At 39.2% G+C, this 12074-nt stretch overlaps 1 protein-coding gene across 2 annotated transcripts in view; it reads left to right on the top strand.

The window, feature by feature from the left end:
- The window catches only part of RPGRIP1L (RPGRIP1 like), a 33931-nt gene that overhangs the window by 4375 nt on the left and 17482 nt on the right, over window positions 1-12074 (top strand). For both annotated transcript variants that reach the window (XM_053449140.1, XM_053449139.1), the window contains exons 6-11: window positions 209-352; window positions 4244-4349; window positions 5366-5512; window positions 8369-8442; window positions 10797-10942; window positions 11131-11237. In XM_053449140.1, the coding sequence (XP_053305115.1) occupies window positions 209-352; window positions 4244-4349; window positions 5366-5512; window positions 8369-8442; window positions 10797-10942; window positions 11131-11237 (724 nt within the window). The remainder of the gene's footprint in view (window positions 1-208; window positions 353-4243; window positions 4350-5365; window positions 5513-8368; window positions 8443-10796; window positions 10943-11130; window positions 11238-12074) is intronic.

The following is a 12074-nucleotide window of genomic DNA, read 5'->3' as shown; positions in this document are numbered from 1 at the left end:
AGCTGAAGATTGCACCCAAAAGTTCTAAACCTGTTATTCCCTGCCTCTCTTCTTATTGGCCTTCAGCAAAAACAGTAATAACAGGACGGGACAGTTCCTGGGGACCAGGTCATCATGGCTCTTAGATCTGTACAGCAGGCTTTTCGTAACTTTATATTAATTACATGACATTTTCCTACTTTGAGTATTACTGCAATTCTGTCTTTAGGGAGAATGTGGTGGAATCCCAACGAAGTCACATCGAGGAACTAGAACATTCATCAAATATACTCCAAGATGAACTGAGAAGAAAGGAAAAAGAGTACGAGGAAACTTTTTTACATCTAAGGGAGCAGCAAGCCACAGGTCAAAGGTATGTGTTTGGTCTGTTCTTGAACCTACCGTAGATTACTTGTTCATTATCCTATGTCTCACTATATATTTATATAGATGTGTTTCAGGGCTCCTTTCTGGACGTGTTTGTCTGCGAAAAACTCCTAATACAGGAGGACAACCTTGGGGAACTCTTTGTTATTATTATTGTTATTATTATAATTATTATTATTATTTTACTGCTTTGGTATAGTATTTTTCATTGGTCTATCTTTAACTAAATATACGTATCCATCAATGATTAATAACAGTGATCTGTCATTGAAACCACTTATCACGAATACAACTTAACACACACACAGAGAAGCCAGATTTCATTACATGCTCCATAAATTTGGTCCAAGTTCAGAAAGGCCCCAATTGCCCCTCACTATGTGATATATTGCACATCGATGGATATTTGATTAAAAAATAATCAATACACAAGTAACAGGCATTAAACCACTGTGGTGGAACATTAAATAATCTTGATGTGCATAATAGTGAGTCAAATTTGGTCTGTCCCGGATTTGGTGACGAGTGACGAGTCTCCCCGGCCATAAAGTCTAAAGCTGTGTAGTTTCTCACCCTAATAAAGTTGGCAACAAATATATAAACATAATATAAATGAGAGGTTTTTGTTTTTTGTATACATTGTACAGCCAACACACTGTATTTGCAGCATGCTCACACTGTTTGGTAGGCCTCGTATTACACATTTGTATTATTTGAGCCTGAGACTAGCTTAGCGCACCGACATCTTTTCTTTTCCCTTAAAGCTGTGTAGTGTATAAGTGAATAGTTTTGATCAATGCATGTTGTGTACGTTCCACAATGGGCAGTATGGTTTGGCTGCCACATACCAGTTTACTTTCCAGGTTTTTGTTGCTTTGATGTTAGACCAATTTTTATTGATATCCTCTATTCATTCTTGGGCTTTGTGACCAATTATTGGAAATACGTACATTACACGATTATCACGTTTACGATAAATACTGAGCTACACGTGGCCCACGCAATTATCTCTTTTGTACCACAACTGATCTTAAAAAAAGGAAATATATACAACTTTTAGCTTATTAAAAAGGAACTTTTGTTGCGAGCAAACAAAATGCTATAATAGGTGAGCGGAAAGTATATTAACTCGTATGCGGGCCAACTCGTAAAATCTCTTTATACGTGTTTTATTAGATGCTGGTAGAAGCATTTGGACTCCCTTTTATTAGAATATTGCATCTTCCAACATGCCTAACGTTTTGATGTTTCAATTTGTCTATCCAGATTCTCGTCGGGAAGTGTGTTTGTTTTTTTTTTTATGTACATCACCACCATTTGTTATTTTCTGAGCAAAAATGGGGATAAGTTATATTTAAACCTACATATGGTATAATTTTGGCATTTTGCCTTTTGTAGAAGTATGGAGCAGTTTATGCTTTTTATATATCGAGCTTTCTCAACCTTTTATCTACAAAATGCTTGTTTGTAAAATAGAGGAAGACATTACACTAAATATACATTATAAATACACCCATTGTATAAACAAATAAAAATAAAAGTAGGGAGTTATACCCATCGACCTAGGCTATGCCGGCCATGTGTTTGTTGACAGGGGTATGTTGTGACCTCAAGGCACCTTGACAGCTGCACGCTATTATGTTTGGTGCCGGTTTGATATTGGGAAGCCAGTCTGCTCAGCGAAAACAGATAACCTCTGAAATTAAATGACAAATGGGGTTTGCTTGGTAATTCAGAGCATAATATACAGCGAAGAGCGTTCTAACGTTTTTTGGTCATTTGGTAGATAAGGAACGAGAAAAGCAACCTTGGGATACCGCTTAATTTGTGAAGATTCGGCAAGCCAACCATACCCAACAAGATGCATTGTCCTGCCTTTGTTTCCATTGTGCGATGTGGAAAATATTTAGGAATCAGAGACGGTGGTGCTTAGGCAGGCAGATGCCCGGATGATCGATCGTGTGAAAGCTGTGGGGTTAATGGGAGGCTACAGGTCTAAGGCTTCTGAAATTGCGTTATCGGACCAGGAGCAACCTCCATCAGGCATATTGTCGACCGTTGCTTTGTCAGAGCCGGTGATAGCGTATCAGTAATACTCTTCTAAATGTTTGTAACCGGATAAAAGTCTCCTCAAAGGATAAACTCACATCTCCTTCAATAGGAATTCTTGCTGGCTGATGATCTAGGGTTGTGTAGGACCACCATGAGCCAATTACCAGCAGTGTCGGCTTTGTAAGATTTTGGTTACATTTAGTTCCATCGTAGTTCCATCAACTTTTTTTTACATTCAGGCAATATCCCCGTTTAACTTTCTGTAAAATTATCATATCATACTCTATGCAGAAACTCCTTGAAATCCGATTCCTTGGGTATCCCTTTTTGTCTTTAAATCACTTCGATCCCACATCCTTTTTTTTTATTATTTTTATTTTTTTAAAGGTATTACTTTTCAGATTCACAGCATGCCTTACTCTAGTTTGTCTTTTTTTTCACAAATATGCTTCCCATTTATACTTATTTAAATACTTTGAAGAAGAAAAAAAAACGTCTTGACGCTGTCCAACTTTACTTCATTGGGTGGGAAATATTTTCTTAAATCTGGTTTGCGTAATTGAAACCAGTTTTTCGGTCAGCAGTAACCACTAATTTTTCAAATGAACATCACCGTTTCTTTTTCTCTAGATAACACCTCTCTTTATGTATCCATGTCAGGCGGCCTATATAGAATTAGCCCCCCCGATGAAATGCTTTGATCGACTTAAACCTTTTATTCTGTTCCTTCGGCGCTGGTTCTACGCATTACAGCACAATCTTCTTAGGCAGGGAAAGGCTTGCTTCAACGCGAGCCCTCCGAATACGAGAAGGCAAGTGGTATTTTGGCGTCTGCTCTTCAGAAGCATTTTTTTACCGCAAAATCATTTTTCACCATTACAAAATTACCAGGAGCACGCAGAGGCGTCCAGCTGAAATAAGCCGTCTGCTTCTTTCCAACGGCATCCACGCGGTTTCTTTGATCTGTGGTGCAAGATATCGAGAATTATGCAAACCACATTAACCCCGCGCATGATGCACGCGGACCACAGTGCTGCATCTTTTCACCACGTCCCAGATTTATGTGTCTGACGTGTCCAAGTCATCTGCTTATTTCAACATCAACTTAAGGACGTTAATTTCTTCCCTGCGACCCACCCAGTCTTATGAGCTTGTTTATCTCCCAGCATGAGGACAACGGGCAGGCTGATGCCAAATCACAGCGAGCTTTGATTTTTCTAAGAATAAAATGAGCTCTTCTGGCCATCAGCTGGATTACAGATGTTGGGACTTTATAGATTTCTGGTTTCAAGATTGCCTTTTGCGACGGTGTTTCCAAAACGCACACAAATGTCGAGCGAAAAAGTAGGAGAATCTGGAATCTGCTTCTTATTCCAAAGTTCTCAAAAATATTGTATTTATTATACGCAGAATGATGCCCAAGGACCCTACCTGCTTAATGTCAATGAAGCTTTACCACCAAGCCCCCACTGCCAAGAGTGACGGGTTGCTTTAGTGGAAACTAGACTTTTAGAGCAAAAATTATGTATAATTATTGTAAATTTCCCAATAATAGCTTTCGCCAGTTCAACGCGTTATCTTGACGTTATGCAGTTGGATGACCTTTCTGCCACCGGTGTATTTTTATTTCATGGAGCATATGCTATTGGACCAAAAATCTGTCACCCAGCTCTGTAAATATAACCTACACCTATTGCGTTGCCATTATTATGAAAAAAAAAGACTGAATTAACTCCTTCTTCTTAGTAGGAGTATCTTCTTCTTTTTTTAACCAGATTATTATTATATCCAATGACAGATGACATCATAATCTCATTTTTTTTAGGGCTACCATAAAGGAGAATGTATCAATGATCAAGCTTCAGAAACAGCTGTCAGAGAAAAGCAATGCTTTAAGTGAGATGGAAGGCAAATTTCACGTTCTTCAAGAGGTACAAAATTAGCTTTTTATTCTTATTACTATAAAAGGAAACCCAAAAGTACACACTAGTGTTCCCCCACTTCAGTGCTGAAGATTTATATATAACGTGTAAAGTATGCAGAGTATCATTATTTGCTTTCTTATTGGTTTAATGGTTTATACCGAACCGTATACATTGGTAAGCATTAGTTCCGCAATGCAGTGTTAATGCTTTCTCATACTGAGTGACCAATTTACTGCCGAGGAATTCTTACAGATGGTTGAAAACCAATTCTCAAGTCTTTAGCCATAAGAGAATATCTCTTCTTGGGCCAACATGGACCATCTTCTTCCGGGGGTCCTGAAAGTTTACGTGACTCTACGTTTTTATATATTGATATATTTAGGAACTTACCTTACTTCAGATCATATACTGGCACAATAGATTAATTGGCTAAATAGTGAATAGTCGGATTAGCAGTATATTATGCAGAATCCATCTTGCTGGAACTCTTCCAAAGGAATGAGTAGTACGTGAGTGGCCGTGAGAAACATTTCTTATCTTGTTGTCACTGCAGTGCATCCAGTGGTGACAAACTAAATTAGTAACGTTACTCCTTGACTCAGAAGGCAGTTACTGTAGCGTCTTCTTCTGGGGATGTAGGTCATCCCTTCTATAAACAGATGTAATGATGTGCAATACCGAGTTTCATCATTTCGCACCGTTTCAGGTTATTGCCTTGCGCTGGAACATTTAAAGGGGCACTCCAGCCACTAAATGCACTTTAATGCAAATTATAGATGAAATTGTATATTATCCCCCTCTATAATGCATGGAGGGCGGGGGGTTGCAGCCCCCGGGTGGTTTTTGCCCCCTTTCTCTACACACCAATGCAATTTGCTATGCAGTAGATGTGTAGATGGGAGCGCTTTCTTGGGAGTGATTTTTTTTTCTTTAACTGTGAAGTACAAACCCTCTTTCATTCATTGTGTTCATTCATCGTGTTCATTCATTGTGTTCATTATGCTTCTATCTCCGCTGACCAGAGTCTAAAGGCCATGCAGAGCAGTCAAGAAGCCTTCCTGAATGAAGTGGACAAACTGAGCAGTCAGGTGAAGGAAGAACGCGTGAAGAACTTTCAGCTGGAGAAGCAGTTGCAGTCCAGCAGCCTGTCACAGCGAAGGGTGGAAGAGGTTCGTATTGAGCGCTTAAAGCCGGGTCATTAATCATTTCTCCTCCTCGAGGCTCTCAAAGATATTTCGGCACAGTCATTTGGTACTTAATGGGCAAATTTCCCTTTGGATAAAAGAATCCTAATGCGACCTAATTATTTCCCACATTATATATTTTGTCTTTATCGTCGTCTTCGTTTTTATTCCCTTAGTACTGATTTCTCGCTTAGCGAGATTTAGTGACAGCGCTTTTCTGGAGCTAGACAAGGAAATTAGGATTATGCATGCCACATCCATTGAATAATTCAGCCATTCTGCATTTCAGTGCATGTCACAGTCCATTGAAATGAAATCATAAAAGAAGACATCTTTGTTCTTTCTTGAAGCCAAGTCAGTTTTTTCTCCCTCTTTGCCAGTAGTTCACTTTGGCAGGTTTTAAAGAGCATGTAATTGAAATTTTGCATTTAACGAGTTGAGTCAACTGTGGCAAAGGTTTCCAAATTCAAATCTCTTGTCAATTCAGTCGCGTGCGCACGGTCTTTTTTTATTTTATATTCTGTCAGCAAGAGCGCTATATTTTGAGCTTCTTAATGTTTGAGATTTTTTCAATATATATATAATATATATGTATCAACATGGAACAATTAACCTATACAGTGTTACCTGCTTACTAGGAGACCATTGGATTAAGATCACTCATTGGGTCTTTAAATAAATTATATATAATTTAATTCTAGTTCAATTGGAAGACTGCGATCATCAAAGCTTAAGAAAGCCATTTGGATATTCTTCCAATAGACTAACGATTCATATCCTCCTCCATTTCCACCATTGTTTTTTGGGTGGGGTTTAGCTGCAGCCCCACCCACTCATCTCAGGCTCTGCCTCTTTTGACAGACGTCTGACCAGGTCTACCAGTATTATTGCTGTGCCCCGTCGCAGGGGTATGGCGCAGTTTTACCTATGCCTCTGGTGATCCAAGCGACTTATGTGCCACCCCTAGGGTGTAAATCCAGCCCTCATGTAAAACTTTGGACACCCCTTTAGTGATGAGCAAGCAGGTTTTTCTTTACTGTTTTGCACATCCATCCACTCCACCTGGGAGTGTAATATATAACCATATTCATGCTCGACATCTAATTATTCCATATTAGAATAATAAGTGCACACCTCCCAAGATTTCAAATGGCCAACGAGGGGCGTTGTTCTTTTAGGGGGCGTGGTTATGGGTGTGGCCATGGGGTTGGGGGTTTACTAATACTTTTTATGTGACTCAATGAGAGGTAGATAGTTATTAATGTAACGGAGTAAGAATGTATTTTATTAACACATTATTGTAACTTTTAGGGCTGTAGAACACAGGGATATACTCATACCCAGAAAACATTAGGATATAATAGAAATTAGGAATGTCCGGTTAAGGAAGGGACACTTGGGAGGTATCTACTTTCAGAAAATACATCTAGATCTTGTTTTTTTAAGCTATATTTTCCCCAGGGGAAATATTTTGTTTTCATGCAATAAAGATACTCAGTATGGTGGGTAATGCCAATACTCTTTCTACCAACACGTCCTGTTTTCTATAGACTTATTTTATTTAAATATTATAACGTGCATTAAGCACTTTCTAATCGGCATATGGATCTCCCGACGTACATATGTTTTAACAACTCTCCTTTGATATGTAAAAAAACCAGGCTATAAAAGCAATCGTAAAGAATTTTGCCTTTTTTTATATTCATATTATACAGTTTAACATTGTGTAAGATATTCGTATGTTTTCATATTGGTACAAACCAATGCAGATGTTAAATGTGCTTTTAACATGAATATTTCCTTAGAATGTTCAATGTGATGTGAAATAATTGAAAACATTATGTACATGTGTACGCTTAAATCTCGGTTGATTTTAGATTCTTTCTGATACCGTGGGTCAAAGGCTAACATTTTTCCCATGCATACTCCCAGAGTCCTGAATGGGGAGAGTCAAAATTGGCACCGAACACCAACGCCAAGGCACATGTGGCATACCCTATAAAAAAAATCACTTAATAGAATAGAAGTAAAGTAAAGGGTCGTGCGATAAAACCATACAAAATAACTGGGTATGTAGCTTATGCACTACGAGTGTCTTGGTTTTTCTCTTTGTCTATTGGTACATTTGACATTTATACGCTCCCATTTGGCGGCCTTCATCAGAGACATTTTTATCAGTGTTTGGGAAACAGGATCACGAGCTGATCACTAAAAGCATATTTACATCTTCATTTCTACATGTTATGCCTTTTCCCCCAATTCTAGAACACCATAGCCAATGGTGTATTTCGGTTGGGCGTCCCCAAGTTACTATGGAGGCCGTATTGGCTAGCTTCAGATCTCCATAATGTAAATGAACCAGTTCCATGGGAGATCTCTCACCTATCAGCGTTGAGTACACCCACAGGTTGACCGGCAGAGATGGCTGCCTCCCCTGGACCTATACTTGGGCCAGAATACGCCACTGACCATTGATTTCAGTGAGAGTGCTTTCCTGCCACCGATTGAATGCGCTATGCAGCAATCAGTGGTCTGAAAATGTGAAACAGACCATAGACAGGGGCATTGCACTGTAGCTGCAGAGCTGCAACTTCTCCTTAAGGTATTTAGTTGTTATTATCAAGTAATTCTTTTTGGAAGCACAAGCGGTCTCTTATTTTCGCATAGTGGACCATCTACCCAAACAAAATGTTTTTCATCGCACGCATGTGTATTTTTTTTTTTTTTTTTTAACATTTTATGCTTTTTCAGTCTATCCTCCACAATTACATATAATCTCTTCATTACCAAAGAACATAGTATCGCAACCCATATTTACCAACGACCTATTTTATATTCCAGCTACTTGACCGAATCGGTGACTTGGAGAAAGAACGAGATCTCTTAAAGGAAAATTACGACAAGCTTTACAACAGGTAGTAAAATCACTATCTCCCTCGCTTCTACATTGTCGACTGTTTTGTGCGCATGAAAGGAAGCTCAGTGTGTTGAGTTGTGTTAGGCCACCGCATGCAGCAGCAGCAGCTTCCAACCTCCTATAAATGAACTGTCATTCAATAAGATTTTCATTTATTTTCCATTATTTTCCATGTACTGTGTGGCATTTCCTTGGGAAATGCTATATAGTCTCAGGCAAAACCCTTTCCTTGATAGGATCCCGACTGGGTTCAGTATACAATAGAAAACGTCAAAACTAATTCATTCATACCGAATTAACTAATCTGATTTACTTAATGCTGAAAGTCACAGCTGCTGACAGTCCTTTGTCCGGACAGTCCCAGTATCCAAGCTTTACGTTCCAGTGGAAACGTTGTGTTTACTGGGACCAGCACAATTCTGCCTCATGTAATGAGAACAAAACCACACGTAACATCACGCTTACTCCAGCGCACCACTTGAGATCATTTAAAGCAATCAGCAGAAGTATTCCTTTGGTTACTCGGGTAATTTGCTATATGATTAGGTATTAATAATATAGTTTGCATGTTATTAGTGTCTTGGAGAAGTCTAATACCATCAAAATGTTTTGGTCGCACATTCTAAAGGGCAACAGATAATTTAATAAACGAACCAACCCCTGTCCGCCGCACCTTTGTACCTGTCAGGATATTGTTGATCCCATTTTCCCCGTTTCATTTCAAATAGTTAATGAGTTGGTAATGTACATCTATTATATATAGAAGTACATAAGCTCTTTCTACAATGCAACGGGCCGTAAAGTACATCATGTCTTATTAAATCATTATTCTCTATTAGATGCCATATCATTCTTTGTGTTGGAAATCATTTTTTAAATTGCATTTTCTGCTTGAGCTGAGTCCATTCTGCATTCATTTTTTTTTTTTGATTGAGACGGGGAGGGAAAAACTTCCACCCCTTTGTGAAGCCGGATATTATTTTGCCCTAATCCGCATCGAAATACTGGTTTTTGTCCTTTCTATTAACCCCTGAATGTCGAAAGGCAAATTTCACCTAGAACACACCTGATGGGAAACCGGCCGTGCAAAATATAAAGAAAAGGGGTTCTGATCATTAATTTAAAAAGCTAGTGGATTTCTTGGTGTCACCTTTTGGTAACACAACCACCATGTGCCTTTTGCCTTCCACAGCGCCGGCTGCCAGGCTAATGGTCTCAGTGCATAGTTTACAAGCTCTGTGGTCGTGTCGGTGACTGCGTTTTGGATTCCGATACATTATGCATCTAATTTCCTTCAGCATTTCAGCGAATAGTGAAACCCCGGCCAACTTTTCACTCTCTCCCTCTGCATAGCTGGCTCTCTAAATTAAGGCCAGTCCCCTGTTCATCCCACATAGTCTTTCATCTTCCCCAACCACAGCCCGTGCAGGCGCCTTTGGTTTAAGCGGCAGCATAACAGAATATGTTTGGCTAATTCCTTAAACATCAGGACAAGTGATCTCTGTGCCACTACCCTTCCCTTCCAAGCGTTGTAACTTTAAAGAGCCTTTCCCCTCTCAGATGCTCCCACATTCTTGGACATGTTTTTCACTTTTTTTTTTTTTTGTTCTTTAAATCCAAATTGAATACATAACTGTGAAATCCTCCAGACGTTTTGTTGGGTTGAGAAAGTATGATTTTCATTTTTGTTTAATGCTCCCAAATCAAGTCAAGACTTTTGTAAGCGACACCCGATCTCCTTCAATGTTAACCTTCCGCTGTGTAAGTTATATTATGCATTACATAAGGAGGTTAGCGTAGGCTTACCGGGCTTCAGTAGACCTATAATGAGAAATGTTACTTTCCACTAGTTGCCAATGTGCAAAAATAGTCTAAAAGGAGTTAAATTACATTTAAATGTTAAAGGTAAATTATTGGCGCTATATATAAATAAAAGATAATAATAACTAAAGGTTGTGAGATCTGTGGCTTCTGGTGGCACAACTAGCGCATTTAATACATTTATACGCAGTTATCTTTCTCTGCCTTACAAACACTGCCTTAACCCACAATCCGTAACTTAAAAATAAGGCATAAATAACATATTGTTGAGGACCAATTATGAAGGTCGAGAGAATAGGGAGTTTTGATATCGTTCCCCATTGTATATATATGAGGTGGGTTTCTAGTACATATATGTTGCTTGTTTTAATCTGCAAAACAATGCTGCAAAGGTTTACTTGTATGCACTGTGATGTTGATGGTACAAAAAGCGGCGGAATTGCGTAAAACAAAACAAAAAAAACAAGTTTACTAATAAGCAGGTACTGGGTCGACTGCTCTCTGAAGCAAAGATTCTCTTTCTTGCCGCAGTGCTTTTGATGTGAGCGGCAGCCAGGAGCAGCAGCGGAAGTTAAGAGAGCAGCAGCTGAAGCTCCAGATCGCCCAGCTGGAGGCAGCACTCAAGTCCGACCTGGCAGAAAGAAATGAGCTTCTCGACAGAGTCAGACGCGAGAGAGGTGTGCTTTATAAAACTTGCTCCGAGTGGGCACTTAAGGCGTGGGTTGTACATGGAGTAAAGCATCCTTAGGATGGCATTCACAGACAAGGGAGATTGTAAGATTGTTGATAGTATGAAACAAATAGTTATCGTGACCAATGTATTGTCGTAGTAATTTTATTGTGTGCTCAATTTTTGTTTTCAAAGAGCAAGCAGAGAGGCTGGATCAAGAGAACAGAAAACTTCAACTACGCTGCCTGGAACAGAAGCAGCAACTGGATGAATTTCACAGCAGGCTACGTTTCTTTACCAAGGTGCTTTACCTGTCCCTCCCGCGTTCCGCTCCCAATTCCCCACTATCAATGAGGCCGCAATAACAATAAAATAACTAAGAAAATACACCTATCGTCACTGTCACTCTTCACAATAAGCTCCCATTCAAATCAATGGGATTAGTGTAAACCAATCACATATATGCAAGCTGAGCACCGCAGCCCGCATCCTCTACTCACATTATTATTATTATTATTATGATCTTTTATTTATATAGCGCCAACAATTTATGTAGCGCTTCTTACAATACATATATTCAAGGGGTATAACAAGACGAGAATTGACAGACTCAGACAAACCGATACATTAAGTGGAGAGAGCCCTGCTCACAAGCTTACAATCATTTAATAGGAGCTCTACAGAGCATGTGCAGGGGCATACTTTAGTATGCTTCCTGCTTTCAGTATAGGCAGCCAGGGGGGGAGGAACACGTGGCAGAAGGCCTATTGACCCAATATGTTAATAATCCCTGCACTTATTTCAATGCAGTAAAATTGGAGAACGTGCAAACTGGACTCTGATATGCATCAAAATAGAATTTTTTGGGCGCTAGAATATCCATTTACCGAATATGGTGACGAGTTTTGTTAGGTGTGGGCATCAAATCTTATTCAATACTTCATTGGTTGGCTGTATGGTTTATATCTGTAAAAGTCACTGACCAATGTACTCATTTGATTTCAAATTCCAGAAATTCTACTTTGTAAAAACTGGAAATCCAACAAAATACATCAAAAGGCCTATTTCAACTCATTTGCTTTCGGACCTAAAACATGTACAGTAATCTGGAGAAACTACTCACTTGAAGCAGAAAATAA

The sequence above is a fragment of the Spea bombifrons genome, chromosome 10 (assembly GCF_027358695.1).
Source record: "Spea bombifrons isolate aSpeBom1 chromosome 10, aSpeBom1.2.pri, whole genome shotgun sequence".
NCBI lineage: Eukaryota > Metazoa > Chordata > Amphibia > Anura > Pelobatidae > Spea > Spea bombifrons.
Note: the sequence above shows the minus strand (reverse complement) of the source record. Positions and strands in the feature narration are given on the sequence as shown.